The following is an 18,572-nucleotide window of genomic DNA, read 5'->3' as shown; positions in this document are numbered from 1 at the left end:
GACGGCGTGGCGTCCTGTGCTGATGCCTCCCGCACGTCCTCTGCTTCTTCCCTCAGTCCGAGCTACAGAGGGGGAAACCGAGGCTAGGAGGGGGGTAGCTTGCCCAGGACTCTCAGAGGTCGCACAGCGGTGAAGCGGTGAAGTGAGACTCGAAGTCTGTCCAGCCTGGTGCTTGGAGGGGATTTAGAGGCCGCCCCTAGTGCAGGCCCGTGTGTCCAACTCACCCTGTGGGGGTTACTTCGTGCGACACTGCGTCCCCCTTTCCCAGGAGGTCATGCATTTCTCAAGGGTAAGAGCCACGGCTCGCTCGTCCCACGGTTCTGCTCCGTTGCCTCGTGCAGAGCCGGGTTTAATAGGTGAGCCTTTAAAGAATTCCTGAGCTCACGTGCCAGGAATACACGGACGGGTCCCAGACAGGCCTGCCCCCCACCCTGTGGGAGGTTCTGGCAGTTCCGGGGTGGGGGGAGATGACGACCAGCCAACACAGACCTTCCCTTCCCACGGTGCCGTTTGTAGGGTGAGGACGGAGGGGCCCGTCCTCATCTTTGCTGTGACCAGGGTTCCCCTTTGGCCCACCTGAGGCTTTCATGGCTTCCTCGTCCACTGCGCCACTCACGAGAATATCCTTAGCATTTGTCCTCTCTCTCTCTCTCGCACACCCCTTTTATTTCCTTAGCACCCTTTCCTTAGAGTGAAATGACACTGTCTTCCAAAGACTGTTCTTTTCCTGAAATGCTCAACCAAGCTCTAGGTAGTAATGAATCCTGGCCTCTGGTTGGGTATCGATGCAGAGTCATTGATAATTTTGATTGATTTTACCCCGACCCCATGCCTAAACTCAGCTTATTGGGCTGAGGTACAAAAAAGGAAGGAGGCAAAAAATCACTTCTTGTCACTTCCCCACAAATTAACTCCCCCTGCACATCTTTGTGCCCTAAGGGACACGGGCCACAGCTGATCACTGCCCTTAGTGGTTCTGCGGCACCAGTTTGGGTCAGTCGATCAGAGTCTGCCAGTAAGACGCCCCACGATTGCCTGCCCTGCCCCTCTCTTCCATGTGCCAGTGATTTCCTCTTACGGAAGCAGCAGCTTCCTAACCTGTTAGGACCTGGAGCTTCACCATTTACCCATTGAAGTACCCAGACTGTCCTTGGAGGCGGGCTGTCTTTCCGGGGGAAACTGAGGCACAGAGCTCAGAACACCTGCCCAGACCACACCCAGAGGGAGGGGTTTGACGGTGGGCTTCTCCCCTTGGTACAGTCCTGTCCCTGGACAAGCCCTCTGTCCTCTCGAATCCATGAATATCTTCCTTTCTCTGACTCCGCACCCATGTCCGTGGCTCACACGGAGATGGCTGCTGTCTGAGCCAAATTTTCCTGGCCCTTGAAAGTAGCGAAGTCAGTTGGATCTCCGAGGTGTCCTCTGCTGTCCTGGACCAGTGCTTCCTTTCCTCTGTGCCGTCCCATCCTCCACATGGAAGGCCCTTTGTCCTCAGGTGGGAGGTGGGGACAAAATGGCATGGGGCATCTGCTGTCTCCATCTCCCTGCGGCTCCTGGTTTTCTGGTGCGTGGGCTTTTCATCCTCTGGCTCTGCAGTTTTTCCCTCCCTTCCTTCCTTCCTTCCTTCCTTCCTTCCTTCCTTCCTTCCTTCCTTCCTTCCTTCCTTCCTTCCTTCCCTCCCTCCCTCCCTCCCTCCCTCCCTTCCTCCCTCAAATACCTGCTGCTCATCCAGGCCACACAAAGCCCAGGGACACAGCCATGGCAGTGCGTCCTTTTTAATTTGTTAGCGGTTTCGCATCTGGACCTTTCTGTCCAAGGAAGTCTAAATGCTTTTGGAAACGCCAGGGAGCCGTTGAGCTACCATTCCTTGTGAAAAGCAGTGATGAAGATTCTATCAGAATATGCTGTCTCCTAAAATTGAATAATGCATTCTCGCCTAAGTTTACTTATTTTTGTTTTAGCCACCACTCACCAGCCATTCCAGGTAAGCACATTTTAGGAATGAGCTGTTGTTCCTATGTACTATTAAGCTCTACCCTCAAAGGGAGATCCCAAGCTAGAGATCTCGAGTAAGGAAACACAAAGCTGCGTCCTTCAGGATGGGACATACCACCGCCCTCAGATGGAGCATAAGAGCTTGCGTGTGTCATATTTGCTGACACAGCCAATGCCACACACCCCGGAGTGAGTTCATCTCATTGCCATGTGGGTTCTGGGAACCCGTGGCCCCCCACTGGCGGACAGGCACGGTGGACGTATGGCCAGGTTGCTCTTTCAGCCTCCTTCCAAGGAGTAGGCATGCTTCTACAGTTCAGTCACCTGGCACCGGAGCCAGGAGACTGCCCAGTGGCCTCACTGTCCTCTGCTGCTTCCCTCAGAACATGCCAGGGACTGGTAACTGACACCCGCTGAGTCCGGATTTAGTTCTGACCAAGAAAGGCTTTACTAATAGTGCTGACCTTCTTTGGGGGGGTGCGGGGACAGGGCCTAGAGGAAGTGGGGACACGGCATGTTCATCCTTCCATCTCAGTGGGTCTGTGCCGAACAGACTGAAAGATGGTGCCAGCCCTGGCCAGCGGCTCATGGGTTGGAGTGTCGTCCTCCCGTGAATGGGAAGGTCACAGGTTGCGAGCAACAGGCAGTGGTTCCGTGTTTCTCTCTCACATGGACACCTCTCTCGCTCCCTCCCTTCCCCCCTCTCTAAAATCCATAGACATGTGCTAGGTGAGGATAAAAAAAACCACCCCAGTGGGCTCGACGCCAGCTGGTTCATCAGCAGCTGAAAGCACCTTGCATCACATATACTTCCTCCTTGGGGACGTGGCATACTGACCCCTGGCCACCAACACACAGGCCACTGGATTTCTGTGTCGGAGCAAGGCTGTATCTCCTGACTTTGGGGCAAGTGGGGTCCCTTCTCAGGGACACTGATGGCCCTGCACGTTCCCTCCAAGGGCACCTTCCAGCCATTCTCGTTGGCCACCAGAGTTCTTTTTGTTAAAACCTGGCCTGGGGACACTGCTCTATTTCTCAGGCACTTTGCATGCTCCAGCTCCGTTGGTGAGGCCTCGCTCTACATTTGGCTCATGTCAATTGCCCGTCACCTAAGGCAGCAGTGCACAGACTGCTTGCTCTTCTGGAATGTGCTCTGGAAGTCTGTCCTTCCTACCTAGGTCTCTGAGCGCCCCAGTGGCAGCACACCCTAGGCGCACGTCCTCCTGGTTTCCCGCCCAGTGGCTCTCACTCCTCCGGCACGTTGGATAAGCTGCTTCCTCCCGGGTGCCCTCCTGCTGCCTCTCCTCCTCCCCAGAACTTGTCACTCTACGCTGGTGCCAGGGGCCTGTCTGTCTTTCCAATTTAGTGCCACGTTCCTTGAGGTGGTGTTTATGTTTCTAATTTCGGGGGGAAACTGAAAGGGTGCTGGCCTTGCTGGCCACACCAGGGTAGGACTCGAAAGCTCCGCTAAGAGCATGTGGCCAGGTGTGTGTCGTAACCTCTCTGAGCCCTGATTCTCTACTCTGTGAACTGGCACATAGCACTTAGCTCCTGGGCGTGGTGCAGGGCGGGCAGAGATGCCCATGAAGGCTGTGGTCCCTCCCCCACCCCCACACCTCCTCTGCGTGCATTGCCCACTTGGATGAGCTCCAGTGTGCTGGACACAGCAGAAGAGAGTGCTTGTCAGAGGAAGTAGTGCTGAGGACCAAGCATGTCTGTGCTTCTCGGGGACGTGAGCTGTGCGTCTATTACTTGTTGCACACCTACCTTTGTTCCCAAACTCCCCGCATGGAAAAGAAACGCTTCCGGGGTGGAACCGGCGTCCCACCAAAGGCCAAGTCCTCCTGTCCTTAGGAGGGCTCAGCGTCCAAGGCCTCGGTTTGAGGACAGGATGGTCTTGGTGTGAAGCAGCTGTCCCCAAGGACAGACAGTGCTGTCCCTTGCCAGGACGCCCCATGGGACAGAAGGAGAGGGCAGAGCTGCATGCAATGATGTCTGCTCTGTGGGGCCCCGGCTGCGTCCTGGAAGCCTGGGCTCCAGGACCTGTGAGGGCACAGGGAGCGGGGGGGGGGGGGGGGGGGGGCAATCACAGTGAAGAAGCCCCCTGAAGGTGCTGCTGGCTGTACTTCTGGGAGGGAGACAGAGCGGGGTCCTTCTCCAGACCCTTGGACCTCAGCACGGCCGGAAGGCCTGCGTGGCCAGGCGGGCGGGCGGGCGGGCTCCTGGGCACAGGTCTGGCCCGCGAGGCAGCTTTTCCTGCGCGGAGCCGCTGTGCCCGGGACAACCCCTTCTGGACCCCAGCCACCCCTTGTTGGAAGCAGACAGTCTGGCGTTGATTCACCCCGTGGCCCGCATGCAACCTGCCTGGCGGGGCTTTTTCCAAGGAGCTGCAGGATCGGCGACTCAGCAGCCTGGCTGTCTGACTTTTGGGGAAATTCTACCACTTGATTTATGCAGGCTGGTGACTCCATTTTCCACGTTGTTCACTAGCATTAACTGAGCACCTACTGTGCACCAGGTGTGAGGTTAGATCATGAGGAAAGGCGCAGTTCCAGTCTTCTGGCCACTCTGGTTTAGTGAGGAAAAAATCAGGAAAAGTAACTCTGAAGAAATGTGAGAAAGAAGCAGCCCTCCCACCTGTGGAATGGGCCTGCCTCTCCACTCCAGGGCTTGCATTCTCTCTGGTTGGCTGAGTAATTCCATGCCTCGGTTTCTTCATTGGAAACCTATGAAATGCGCATTTGGTTGGTTTGCTAAGAAGGTTAGAGACCGTGGGAGCTCTGAGGTGTGCCTGGCCCAGGCCTGCTACTGCTGATGCTCAAGAAATGGAGGCTGCTGCCCCAGTCGTGTGACTCAGTGGCTCGCAGCATCGTCCCGTGGACCAAAAGGTCACGAGTTTGATTCCCAGTCAGGGCACATGCCTGGGTTGTGGATTGAGTCCCTGGTTGAAGCATGTACGACGAGGCAACAGTTCAATGGTTCTGTCTCTCTCTCTCTCCCTCCCTCTCCCTTCCTTCCTCCCTCCCTCTCTAAAAGCAATGAAAAAAATGTCCTCGGGTGAGGATTAAAAAAAAAGAAAAAGAAATGGCCGCTGTTGTTCATCCCCATTAATAAATGCAGTGTTATATCTACAGAGAACAAAAACCAGACACACACCACCCCACCCCCAGCTCCCGCCTGCAGCCCGTGGAACCCCTCCCTCCCTGTTTGCTCGGCCACAAATCAAGCCCATCAGAGCCAGATTTGGAGAGAGGGTCCTGAGAGCACCCCTTCCCTGGACCACCATTCAGAAGGTACCATTTACACATACATGTGCTATCATCTCTCTTGATGGAAAAAGAATTAGGAGAAAAACAAGCCCTCAGTTATGAGTTTTGTTCATTTCCCGACTGGACCGCAAAAATGTGTGTTCGAGATAGGTCCAGGTGAGTCCCAGGAACTTGGTCTCACAAAGAAGCCCCCCGTCGGCCCTGGGGACCCCGCCCATCAGATGGGCTCCAGAGGCACAGGCACAGAGAGATCCCTGGCCACGCTGGCCCTATCCTGAACGTCCCCTCCTTCCTGTGAAACCCTGTTTTCATCCACATCCTGGAAAGCCAGCCCCTCTCTCCTGGGCATTTCAGTTCTGGGAGTGGTGCCATTTCTTGGAATCGCCTGGAACGTTCTCCTGGACTGACTCCCCCGTGCTGAAGCCTTGCACCTCGGGCCCTTCTGAGGGCCGAGTGTTCCCCCTCGCCTGCCTTGCCTGTAAACAGAGACCTGGTTTGAAAATTCCTCCGCCTGCAGGAGTGAGCCTGGCCCCTGGGGCCTCCCCCCGGGCGCATGCTCTGGGTGGGGTCCCCCCGAACTCGCTTCGCCTAGGTCCTCTTTGTCTGTGGGCCTCTCTCAAGACTCTCAGCCTTGGGGTTTCCTCCCCCCGACCGAGGTAGCCCCTTTCCAGGAGGAGCCCCTGGCTGTCTCACAGGACGTGCCTCCACCCCCTTGGTCCCCCGTGAGCTGTCACTGACCCGGGGCAGGGAATTATTTTTCCAGACGTGGAAGAGGTGCTTCAGACCCTTCCTTGTGACTTCATGTCCAGCACTGCCACCCTGTCCAAAGCTGCCTCCCGGGACGTGGAGGCGGCAGGACGTTGTCTGTTCTGGGGACATCTGCACTTCCAGTGCCTGGAGCAATGCCACACACGTCCTTGGCGCTCAGTAAATATGTGCTAAGAGAAGGAAAACGTGGACTTCCTGCATGGACCTCATGTTTTTGAGTTAAAGCCATAGGGCATTTAACATTGAAGGGGATCATGAAAATGTCCGGGTGTCTAACTTCCTTCTAAAAAATTGCTTTTTGAGAGTACAGTGCAAGCCAATGACACTTGTGGACTGTGACCTGGATTTTCCCTGTTTGGTCCCAGTGCTCTTGGACTAATCCATGCCAGGTTGATGGAAAGTGAGAACCTTCCAGAATGACAAGCTGTTTGCACAGTTTCTTGTGCCCAGAATTCTGCCTAGTGTAGGATGTAAGAGGAGATTCAGGAGTGGAGATCGGAAGGTTGAGGAAAAACATGAAATCGTGAAGGACTGCGTGAGAAAGGTGTACTTCATCTTTCGCCCCCTTGGAGGGACATCTTGTGAGCGTGTCTGTGCTCTTTCCTCCCCCTGTGATTGTCTTCCTACAGAACAGACAGACGGGACAGACAGACCCCGTCATGGCATCTGTGTCGTTGTCTGTCATGCGTAGCTCAGGTCCTGTGCGGCGTAGTCGCTGTGCAGAATTCAAGCCTTGGGGTCCTGAACGAAGCTCTGGTGATGTCCGGGGGTCTCCTGCACTCCTGTGGCCGGATGAAACTCCAGAAAGAGGGGACACGGGTGCTCCTTCCTGGGCGATGCTCCCCGCCCATCAGGGGCCCATCCTGGACTTCAGGGATGAGGCTCCCTGAGCGAGATGTGGTAGCTTCCTGGTTCATCCGGATATTTGTGTCAGGTAGGATCCACAGCTCTCTACCCCGTAGGCTGAAGCAGCACATCTCATGGAATCAAAGTCCAGAGCGATTAATCATTATCTCACATCTGCGCTGTTTGCCCTGTGGTGGAGGGAGACGTGTGTGGCTGCCAGGATGTCTGCATCTGACTCTGAGACCCGCCCTGGACTTTGTGGCAGCCCCTTCCCTCCGAGAGCTGCGGTCTTCTGAGCTGTCACCTAGTCTGGAGACACGCAGCCCCGCCGTCCTCCCTGAGGGCCACTGCGGCCAGGAGCCTGGCCCCTTCCCGCCCGGGCTGCCGGCTGCTCTGGGGAAGGCCGAGCGCTGGGGGCATGGCTGTCTGACGGGGCACACGCCTGCCGTGATGCCCGAGGCACTGCCCGTCCAGAACCTAACTCCTGTGCTCCAGCCTCGCCCGCGCCGGCAGGAGATGCATGCACGTCATAAGGTTTGAACACCTGCCTGCTGTGGTCCAGAGGACTGGGGAAGACTGCGCATTTGTCCTGAAAATCAACGACTGTTAGAACAGGAATGCACGTTTTGTGAAACTCAGGAGGCCTGGGCCCTCCCAGACTGTGCATCCAGGCGTCCTGGAGGGGCCAACCCAGGGGGGCCCACAGCCCTCAGCCACCTGCCCCACACCCACCAGGCACGGGGCACTCCCGAGTCTTGCTTTGCCGCCTGACAGGGTCCTGACACCCTCAAGACGGACTATTTCTCCTCTTGAAGTGACTCTTGACTCTTTCCCCAACTAAATCCCTGTCCCCTCTGGTCACCCTGGGCCACATTTCTGTCACACTTGCATCCACTCCCCAGAGCCCACCTCTGGGTGAGTCGACAGGAGCCGTGTCCCACCATTTCCTGGGCTCTGGTGCCGGAGGAGGCCAGGGAGGGGGGTGAGGGGAGACAGTGAAAGGGGAGGATGGAGCTTTCAGCCGAGGGCAGGGGTGTGACTGGGCCCCTTTCCCTGCAGCGGGCTCCCCAAGAGGGACAGCCAGGGGGCTGCGCCTGTGAGGCCCCAGCGGGTAGCATTGCTTCTGTTCAGGCTGGCGTCGTCATGTGGGGGCCCTGACACATGCCCAGGCAGAGTAGCCAGACCAATTTCTTAAGTGGCCATATTTGAGAATATTAAACATTCCCACTTTAAAAATGTTTTTTACTATCACTCTTTTGTGAACTGTCTGTCAGGGCGCCGTTCAGTGACTTACAGTAAATTCATGTTGTTGTCTCCACCCTCCGGCCGCAAAACGCCTGTTGCTGTACAGAGCTGAAACTCTGTCTCCGTAAAACAAGTCCTCCCGTTGCCCCCGCCTCCCGTCCAGGGAACCTTTGTTCTCCTTTCCGTGTCTGTGAGTTTGGCTATACCGAGTACCTCACGTCCGTGGAATCTTACAGGATCTGTCCTCTTGTGGCTGGTTTATGTCACTCAGCGTGATGTCCTCAAGGCCCATCCGTGCTGTAGCCTGTGTCTGAATTCCTTGCTGTTTAAGAATGAATAATGTCCCATTGTCCAGATGGCCTCCGTTTTGCTTCTTTCCTTGATAGACGGTGGGGCTGCTTTCGCCCCTTGGCCGTTGTGACACGTGAATGAGGCTGCTAAGAACCGGAGTGTGCAGATGCCTCTTTGGGTCTTTCTTGGCTTTTAATTTGGCAGGGGGTGGGGGGGCGAGTGGGTCTATACCTGCTTTTACTTTTTAAAAATGGCTTAAAGAAAGAAGGAACAGATTCAGTCTTGATTTTTTGGTCTGATTATTAAAGGCAAACAATTTCTGAATATTAACAAACTCACATTTTTGTTGCTTCCTTATGTCCAAACAACTCTACATATGAAAAATTAAGTGTATGCGGTTGGGGTACGTGAGAATAGAAGATTAATTGGTGTGCCAAAAAGGCATCTCAGTGGACTGTTGAGTTATATTTGCACAAGGTTTTACTTGCTTAGAGGTCAACAAAAATAGCTGGCCAGCCGAACATGGTCTGGGTTTAAAATACTTCTGCAGGCTGGACGTTTAGTTCGTGCCCAGAGAGAAGTGTGTAAGGACTTTGGCATGTGCACATGTGTTCAGGAATTTCCAGGTACAATACTGTACAGAAGAGTCCCCTTCTGTGCACGCACCGACTTCTCTATGTGCCAGACGTGCGGTGGGGGTGGGGTGCCCACACTGAGCCATTCTCCCACACCCGCCGGGTGTCCCCAGTTCAGTTCAGTTCTGGAAAGACCTGGGCCTGGTTTGATTGTCGGCTAGATCACATCAGCCTTACAATTAGGAGACATTTGCTCCCCCCATTAGCAGTTTCTTATGAGAGGGTGTAAGTCAAGAACAGCCGGATGGAAGAGACACACAGGGTGCGGTACAGGGAAAGGGTGAGGTATGGGGAAAAAATGTGGAGCTTCCGGGTTCCCTGGGGGTCGCACCCTCTCAGCATCTGACCCTGCTCCCCTACCCAGAAGCTCTGTGAACTCCATTCTTTAGGGGTTTTGGAGAGACTTCATTACAAAGCAGGCATGATTAAGTCACTGGCCACTGGTGATGGATTCAGTCCCCAGTCCCTCTCCCCCGGGAGTTCAGGAGGGTGTGGCTGAAAGTTCCTCTTAATCACTTGGTTGGTTCCCCTGGCAACCGGCCCCCATCCTGTGGTTTTCTGGGGTCCTCATTAGCATAAACTCAGGTGTGGTAGGAAGAAGCTGGTTCTGAATAACAAAAGAAGTTCCTTTCACTTTTATAAAATGTCTGGAGTTGTTTCAGGAGCAACAAAAGACTGAATGTTATCCCAAAGATGCTCCTGGTACTCTCATCCCTTAAGAAACTCCCAGGATCATGGAAGCCAGAAGATGCCTCTCCATGCTCTGTCATAGCTTTCCAAGTGCCATCTACTTTCAGGGATTGACCAGGGACACATCTGCTCTTAGTCGCTTATCACCCTGGAGTGTTTAGCTTTGTCAGCAAGTCCGCTGCGCCTGCCTCCCAGCTCGGACTGGACTGCCCCTGGGATGCGTTGGGAGGAAGATGGGAGGACACAGGTTTGTCGGGAGGTCAGTGCAGATGTGTTCTGAACACCCAGTGCACCTACCAGTTCTCCCAGGCACCCAGACACTTTGGCAAAGTGGACCAGCCCAGTGTCTTCCTTACTGTGCCCTAACACAGACCTGAGACAGTCTGCAAACTCAGCAGGTGTGGTCGAGGAGGCAAGGTGGAGCCCCTGAGTTCCGGGACATCTGTAACTGACCCTCTGTGCCTGCGGTGGGCTGCTCCAGTGGCCCTTCCTAGCCTGGTAAAAGGAAGAGCTCCTCCCTCAGTAGCCCAGGGCCGATGTGTAGTTCTTCCCCTGCACTTCCGTCCCTTGGAGAGCTAACCTGGCCTCAACTTGGTAATGACGGTGAGGCGTGGAGTGCGTGTGAGTTTGAGATCAGATGAGCTGCTCAGATATTTGGGACAAAAGTCGATGCCCGTTTTAGATGGCGTTATTCTAGGAAGGAAAGTAGCTATTAATATCTTGACTTACCACCACGTTGTTTGACCTATATTTGTTGCAGTGACTGCGTCCTTATAAACGAGTGTGGAGTGAGATGTGAGTTATGAAACCGTTTTCCTTCCCCTTCCAGCATTCCTGCCGGAGGGAGGTGCGTTCTCACGGAAAGTATTTTGGCATTGAGTTAGCGGTGAATAGACACATGATGCTTGCTTTCCTTTCCAGAACCATCTCTTTTGTTCATGCCCCGATTATTCGATTCTGCCAATCAAACGTGGCCATGCAGAAAGGCTTTGACGAGTAGCTGATTATTGATCCACACAGGCTTCACTCAGGGGCCACCCGCAGTGGGAGGCGCACAAGCTGACCAGCGTGGACTGTCTGCAGGAAGTGAAGGGCCCTCAGTGACGTCTTAGAGGAGGAGCATTTCAAAGCATGGGGAGAAGCGTTGTGTTGTCTTTGGAATCAAGTCTTTCAAATCCCAGTTTGGAAGATTCCATTCTGAGTCCTCATTAGAATTTAACAAAGTTTAAATAAAATCATGTAACTGTAAGAGCTTTTACTATCTAAATAGATAAAATGGTAATTGGCCCCACAAAAAAATTTAAAGTTTGTTCTACAGTAGTAGGTTTTAGATTTTTTACATAAAGCTTTATTTTTGCTCCAAGGTCTGCGGAAAAAAGGCCAGTTTGAAACACGTCGATACAGTGGTTGGACTTATGAAAATTACAACCTACTAAGTGCACAGTGTCAGGTTGACCTGGCCGAGTTCCACGGAGCCGTAATTAAATGTATGAACGTAGGAAGTAGTTTTATCAGGAACCCACCTCCAAGGAGAGGCAAGGCGTTTTGTAAGAATGGCATTGCGTTTATACTTTGGCGGCCAGTTCACCTTTAACATATACTTTGAATAATGTCAAAACTACTCTGTGTTCTGGAAAGCAAGGGGCAGAGAGGGGTGGCCTGGGAGGGCCCCAGGTGCCTGAGAAAAGGAGCGGAAGGGAAAGGACAAAAAACAGGGCTGCCCTGCGTGGCGAGCACAGCCCGGGGCTCTCTGGAACGCCAAGGAGAAAATCACTCAAGTGGAAGTCCACCTGAGGGAAGCAAGACCTTTTCTTCTTAGAAGAAATCTGTCATCTAGTACTGCCCTCCTTCCCAGTCCTGGAGGCAGGGTGACCACGATGGAGACCGGCCTTTGCAGTCTGCTGAATGTCCACCTGTGGCCAAGCAAGCCCAGAACACGGCTGGGGTCAGCTGGCCTGGCCTTGGCCTCCGGGCCACCGGGGTGCACCCTGAAGGTCATTCCATAATGTCAGTGTACTTCATGTTCACCCCATATTGACTGTGAAGTGGCCCATTAAGATAGAAACCTGGAGTTGTCAACAGGGTGAGTGAGGGCTTCTGGGCACTGAATTGCATCACACAGCTTACAATGAGCTACTATTACGTGTGGGCTAAGTATCAGTACAGGACATGCCTGATGTTGACGATGGATAGGATCATCTCGAATGTTTCTGAAGCCCCCCAGATCTGCGAGCAGCTGCATAGTGCACAGCCCTCTTCATCGGCGAACACCCCGAGGTCTCAGCGAATGCACTGGGACTCTGGGCTCTGATTTGGCAGCTGGCTGTCTGAGGGCAGGACTTGTCTGTGATTTTTATTATTGTCAGTGCTGCTTCCTCTGTTTACAGACGAGGGCCCCTCTCAGCCATGCAGCCCACGGGGACCAGGGGGCTGTGGCTCGGGCCCCTGCCCCTCCAGGGCCCTGACTTTCTGTCCGCCCCTCTCCCTCCCCCGCCCCCACACCGAGGACTCTGTCTGCTGACTTTGGTGTCCTGCCGTGTGACACATTAAATCTTAATGCCATGGTCATTATTAATGATTAATTCAGCACTTTTGTCCTCTTCCTATCTGGCCTCAGGATTAATATTTGACTGCTTATAACCTGAGCTGCAGCCAAGTCTGCATCCTCCCTCACAGCCCCTGGAAATGCAGCCCCTGGTCCCAGGTGGGGCCTCCCTGCTTCCCTTCCGGCCTGGCCCTCCAGCTCTGTCCTCTCTTCCTCAGCCACTCATGTCCTTGGCATCAGCAGCCACCGTACTGGCCAGGCCTCCATGTCTCTGAGCAGCCGTGTCCGCAGCCTCCCACTGTCTTCCTCCCATCCCTCCGTCCGTTGTCCAGCAGACCCTGTGTGATCTGTCGATAGCCCGCCTCTCCTGGATGCCTCCTTCCGACGGCTGGCTGTTCATCCCTTTCCACTGTGCTCTGTCTTTCTGTGCCCTTGCGCCTTGGTAGACGTTTGTGTTGGGAGCGGGAGAGGCAGGGAAGCCAGAGTGTACCGGAAAGTTCTGTGAGCTCATTCATTGAGTGCACACCTGGTGAGCTCAAAGAGTAGCTGCCAAACTTGTTTTCCAATTCAAGGTTCACTACTTAGTGCTCGTGAGATCTTGGCAAGTTGCTGAATTCCTCTAGGCCCGGTCCTCCGCTGGCAGGCCAGGTTAATGGCCACCCTTTATATTGTTCTGCAGGAATAGGTGGAATGGAGCTAATCAGTAACATTTCCCAAGTGTTTGCCATGTGCCAGGCTCTGCTCCAGAGCAGATAATAACTAACCCACTGCTCACACCCTCCCCCCGGCGGGTGCAGTGGCTCACCCCCAGCCAGAAAAAACAAAACCAGGGCCCCTGGGCCAGGGCCAGGGTCAGCCATTCCCAGTAAGTGACCTCTCTCAGCTCTCCCTCCTGCCCGTTAGGAGCCGTGGCCTGTGGCAGGCCGAGGGTCTTGCCGCTGTGAGCCCTGAGCCCCTTGTTTGCAAAGCGGGTGTCACATGGGGCTGTTAGGGGAACGAACAAGACTGGATACGTGACCTGCAATGTGCTGCCTCGGAGTCACCCTCAGCTGTTATTTACCAAGTTGTTAAAAAGTGACCGATCTGGAAAACGCGGAAAAAAGGAGTCAGTGTTATTGTAACGTATTGGGTTACAGACGAGAGAAACCAACTCACACTCGCTGCACGCAGCACACTGACTATACGGATGTAGGAATGTTTTCCAGTGCTCCCAGCAGGAAGCAGCCAGGCCTTAGACAGGATGGGAGCCGAGCCAGGCACAGCTGCCCGGAGCCCAGCCCATGTCCCAGCTTCCAGCTCTGTCCCTTCCCTGGCCCTCCCTGCATCTCTGAGAGTCCTGGCTCCCATCCCTCACCAGGGATTAGCCAGGTTCTCCAGAGAGATGGAACCAGCAGGATGTGCGTGTACACACAGGTCCATACACACACGTACAGAGGCGGGTAGTTAAGGAATTGGCTCGCATGGCTCTGGAATTGCACGTTCAAAATCTGCAGGGTGGGCGGACAGGCTGGAGACCCAGGGAACAGCTGCAGGGAGGAGTTTGGAGACAGGACTCTCTCTCTTGCCAAGGGGACCTCAGTCTTTTCTCTTAAGGCCTCCTCACCTGATGAGATGGGGCCCACAGACACTGCAGATGGCCACCTGCTGCACTCAGTCCCCAAATTTAAAAGTCAGTCACATGGAGATAATACCTTATCAGCATTATCTAGAGCCATGCTTGACCATATCTCAGGGAACTGTGTTCTAGCGAAGTTGTTGCATAAAATTATTCATCCATGTCCCCAAGGGCACATCCCTGGCATTTTCTGTCCTCACTAGTGTTCTCTCTCGCAGCCATCTCTGCTTCTCTCTGTGTGTCTGCTCAGGCCCCTCTCCCATGAAGACAGGCTTCCCCTGGCTCTCAGGCCAGGCGACAGCAGAGGCTGGGCGCCCAGTGGTCCACAGCCACACAGCCAGCCTCTCCGCCACAGCTTCGGCCACTGGGCAGCCCTCCTGGCGGGTCTAGTGGGCCAGGGCTGGTGTTATGATGGGTGCTGCTCTGTTTCTGCTTTTCTTCCAGATTTTCAGGGAAGGGGGGATCCTGAGGGGCCTAATGAGGGCTCCATGTCCACCTGTGACCCAGCCAGCTGAGGCCAGGAGGGCAGGGTCATGGCTGAGTGCGGGCCCCCACCCCGACATATACCTGCACTGAGAAAGTGCTCTGAAAGGCACCTCCCGCACAGGGAGGTGAGAGTGCAGGTGGGCTCTAATGACCAATTCACCTCTGGAATATCAATAAATATTACTAAGCATAATAGGCATTAGTCCTTACCCAAATTCATACTTCTCAGATAGGCTCCTTTGCCCTCCAACAGTGTTTTTAAAAGTGAGTTTGGGAACCTGGTTGCTGAGGTGCACACTCGGCTGTGACCCCTCACTGTTGCTCAAGTTTCTTTCCCGCTTCACCTTTTACTGCCCAGAGGATGACGTGGACCTGGAAGCGCTGGTAAGCGACATGAGTACGTCCCTGGAGAGCCTATACGCAGCTTGTAGCATGCAGTCGGAGACAGCGCCCCTGCGCCAGAATGGCCAGCACACCCGTGACCAGCCGCCGCCGCCCTCGGGGGCCAGGCCTGCCCCGCCGCAGGCGTCGCCACAGCAGAAGGTGCAGCGTTCCCAGCCAGTGCACATCCTGGCCGCCAGGTAGGACCCCGGGCCTTGGGGGGCGGGGAGGGGGACCAGCGCGGCTGCAGAGGTGGCGTGCTGCTCTCCGCTCGTGACATGCGAGGGGGTAATGCTCTAGCCTCCTGACATCCGCAGGCAGGTACATACCTCTGCCCTGGGCGGCATGGCAGCGCTGGGTTGGGACAGGTACCTGCTCAGTTCAGGTAAGCTGACGTATGGAGCCCCCGCTCTGAGCCACGTGGAAGGAGGTGAAGGGAGCCATCAGAGGAGAATGCTCTGGAAAGATTGAAATCCCTGCATAGTTAGCAGAGGGCTCTAAAACCACACTGCCCGGATCAGGATCCAGGACCCGGACAGTGGCCTTCCCTGGCCCTTGTCAGAAAGGTGTGACTGCAGACATTTGATGACATTCCCCAGGACAGTGAGCGAGGGCACCTCTGGAAATACTGGGCTGGAGGGAGGGACCCAGGAAGTGTTGGAGGGCCCCTTGCAGGTGTCAGGTCTCTGAACTGGTTGTTAAAGGGCAAGTAGGCATCCAGGCATTGGGGAAAGATTTTGTGAGCGGAAGAGATGTCCCTGGTGTTGCAAATAGCAGGATCCCTTCCTCTTACAGGTGGATAATATGCCACGCATGCATACATGTGCTCACCAGATTTCCTTTGTCCATTCACCCACAGACGACCACATGGACAGTACACTAACAAATGAGCCTGTTGCAGAGGACAGTCCTACACGGGCCCACTCATGTGCAGAATCCAAAACAGTCAAACGCACACAGAGAGTGGCACGGGGGTTGCCGGGGTGGGCAAAGGGAAGCCATCACAGATGGCGCTCTCAACCATGCAAGGGGCGGGGGTCCGAGGGACGCAGGGTGCACGCAGAGTCCTAGTGGGCAGTGCTGCTTTGCACGCTGATAAATTGGGGGTAACAGGTATAGGATCCCAGAGGATTTTGTGAGGGTGTCGGCGGAACACTTTCTTTCAGTGCCCAGAGCTTCCTGTATGTGCCCCGGCTCCGGGCGCCTGGCACTTCCGGCACAGCGCTGGGCACTTCCTACCCCCCCCCATGCTGCCTGTGAGTGCCCTGCGCTTCCGGCGCCCGTGGGACGCTTGCTGTGTGTAAGTCTCTTGAGTCCCCATTTCTTAGCCTATGTCATGGTGTCCACAGCCCTACAAGCCGAGTGGTGTGGGGACCCTGAGTGCCCAGGCGAGGCAGCCTTGGCCTGGGGAGTGGTGGCCCACAGCCAGCACGTGGGGGGCCCTCAGGGGCCTGAAACACTTTAAGCCTCTAGCTGGGTGCCACCTGCTGTCACCAGATGTTGTCACTCTCCACAGATTCTGGAGAAGGTGGAGGGCCTTCCCCATAGGGCCCAGATGAACCTCGGCCCCTGTTCCTGAGCCCTGTCTCCAGTGTGGCTTCCCGCTGGGACAGCAGAGGGTCTGTCCTCTCTCTGCCCATCTGAACCGCTGTGTTGCCAGCCTGTGTGATGTCCCTTAGCTTTACTTTCAGTCATATTTGCGAACTGCTGCAAAGTCAACTTGGAAACATAGCTTATTGAGATAAAACTCACATAACATAAAAATAACTGCTTTAAAGTGACAATTCAGCATTCAGGACAGTCCCAGCGCTGTTCAGTGACCTGTCCCCAGTTGCAGGACATCTCCGTCCTCACAGGAAGTCCTCACCCATCCAGCAGGGCCCTACACCCCCTCCCCCATTATCACCATCTGTACCAGGGACGTTGTTAGTATTTGCTGTAATTGGTGACCCTACATCAACACGATGCCATCACCAGAAGTCCCTAGAACATGTGACGGTTTACACCTGGTGCCTGTCATTTGTTGGGTTTGTGCAGATGAATGGCAGCATGAGCCCATTGTCATACCATCGTAGGGGGTGATTTTACAGCCTGAAAACACACAGGACTTCCAGAATGCTCAGAAGGGCCTGCTAGAGAGGAGCGTCGGGGGGCTGTGGGGACGTTCAAATGTCAGGGCCTTGTCCCATGAGTCCAGCTCACGTTCCTTGGGTGCCCAGTCCAAGGTCTAGGCAGGAAACACCTGGAGAGGGGCGTGCCCACCTCTGCTGTCGCTCTGCCCAGGCTGGGGCTGTTCTGCGGGGAGAGGCCCCGTTCACGGTGACGGTGACCTCTCCAGCCTGTTGCTGGGGATAGGATCATCCTCCCACCATGGAGTCAGTCTTGGGAGCTGTGGGCACTCGTGGGTGATCGGGGCCTCTGGCCGGGTCCAGGTGGAATGGCTGACAGGCCTCCGAGTCAGGGGGACCTGGGCAACAGTCGCAGTGCCCACTGCTGCGCCGGCAAGCCTCCCGAGAGACCGGACAGGCCGTGAGTGCAGTCAGGCTCTAAAACTTGTGACCAAATGCTGTGAAGGGGCAGCCTGCGTGAGGGGCAGGTGGGTGGGTGCAGATAAGGAGCAGGAACTCTGAACAGAGAAAGGGCCAGACGGTACCAGGCATCAGCATGCTGGGTGGCGACACCCTCGGGTGGGCAGGGGGTCCCCTGCCAGTGGAGCAGCAGAGCCAGGAAGCTGCCAGCAGACCCCTGGAGAGAGGAGACATGGGGCACCTTGCACTGGTTTTGCTTTAGCTTTGAACTTGTGCTTTCTGTTGTTTTCCTGATTGCATCTGATCTGTCCTTGGTGTGTATTTTGCTCAGTTGTATGGCAGGTGAGGTGTGTGTTCCTGGGAGCAGGGAGCTCTGGAGAAATGCCAGAGAGAGGGAGGTGGTATGTCAGTTTGGAAGTGGCTCTGTCATCACTGTGAGTGGGTGCAGCCAGGCTGCCTGGGGCTACATGAGCACAGGCTTCTGGGCCTCAGGGCAGACAACTCCGTGAAACACTCATTTGCATGTCGATCATTCTGTGTTGACTACCTCTTTGTGTACAGAGGCGTTCATGTGACAATTCAGATGAGGACTCAGGCGCCTCTCCTGAGGTTTTTATTTGGTCAGAGGTGGGCCCTGTTCAAGGCCATGAGAAAACATGCTCTTGTTCACAAAACCCCTCCGCACGTCGGGGGTTCCTAGGCCAGAGCTGCAGAGGGGGCGGGATGAGGTGTGAGACACGTCTGTGATGTGAGTGTGCAGCACTTCCCACCAAGTCAGGGGAGCTGCCCCGCCCCCTTGGAGTCGAGATGGTGGCTTCCGCTTGCATGTTTAACTGCAGTAAGACGCACATTGAGTAATGCTCACCGTCTCAACCCTGTGTGTGGGGCAGTCCCAGGGCTGCAAATGTTGAAGCACCATGCAGCCCTCTGCAGAACTCTGACCCCACGGAGCACAGCCCCACGCCCCACGGCGCCCCTGCCCGCCTCTGAGTCTGAGGGCCGTGAGCCATCTCTCACAGGGTCCGTCCCTCTGTGGTGGCCTGTGCCCTCGAGGTCGGTCCCGGGGAGTACGTGGCAGAACATTGCACCTTTTCAAGGCAAAAGCGCATCCCTTTGTGTGGAGGGGGCCACATTTTGCCCGCAGCCTGTGCATAGGGGGATGCACAGGTTGCTTTCACCTTTCGCAGTTGTGAGCAGCCCTGATGTGATCTCTACACATGGATCCATTCACCTGCCTCTTTCTCTTGGGTGTGTCCCCAGGAGTGTGGCTGCTGGGTC

At 55.2% G+C, this 18,572-nt stretch overlaps 1 protein-coding gene across 5 annotated transcripts in view; it reads left to right on the top strand.

The window, feature by feature from the left end:
- The window catches only part of GRB10 (growth factor receptor bound protein 10), a 115,982-nt gene that overhangs the window by 66,993 nt on the left and 30,417 nt on the right, over positions 1 to 18,572 (top strand). For 4 of the 5 annotated variants that reach the window (XM_037156079.2, XM_037156076.2, XM_037156075.2 and 1 more), the window contains one exon: positions 14,744 to 14,966. In XM_037156079.2, coding sequence (XP_037011974.2) covers positions 14,779 to 14,966 — 188 coding nt within the window. In that variant the 5' untranslated portion in view covers positions 14,744 to 14,778. Of the gene's footprint in view, positions 1 to 7,062; positions 7,413 to 14,743; positions 14,967 to 18,572 lie in introns of those variants that run through there. The other variant, XM_053661471.1, reaches the window with a different exon arrangement.

Source organism: Artibeus jamaicensis, unplaced genomic scaffold (genome assembly GCF_021234435.1).
Source record: "Artibeus jamaicensis isolate MK-2021 breed Jamaican fruit bat unplaced genomic scaffold, CSHL_Jam_final contig_1016, whole genome shotgun sequence".
Taxonomy (NCBI): domain Eukaryota; kingdom Metazoa; phylum Chordata; class Mammalia; order Chiroptera; family Phyllostomidae; genus Artibeus; species Artibeus jamaicensis.
Note: the sequence above shows the minus strand (reverse complement) of the source record. Positions and strands in the feature narration are given on the sequence as shown.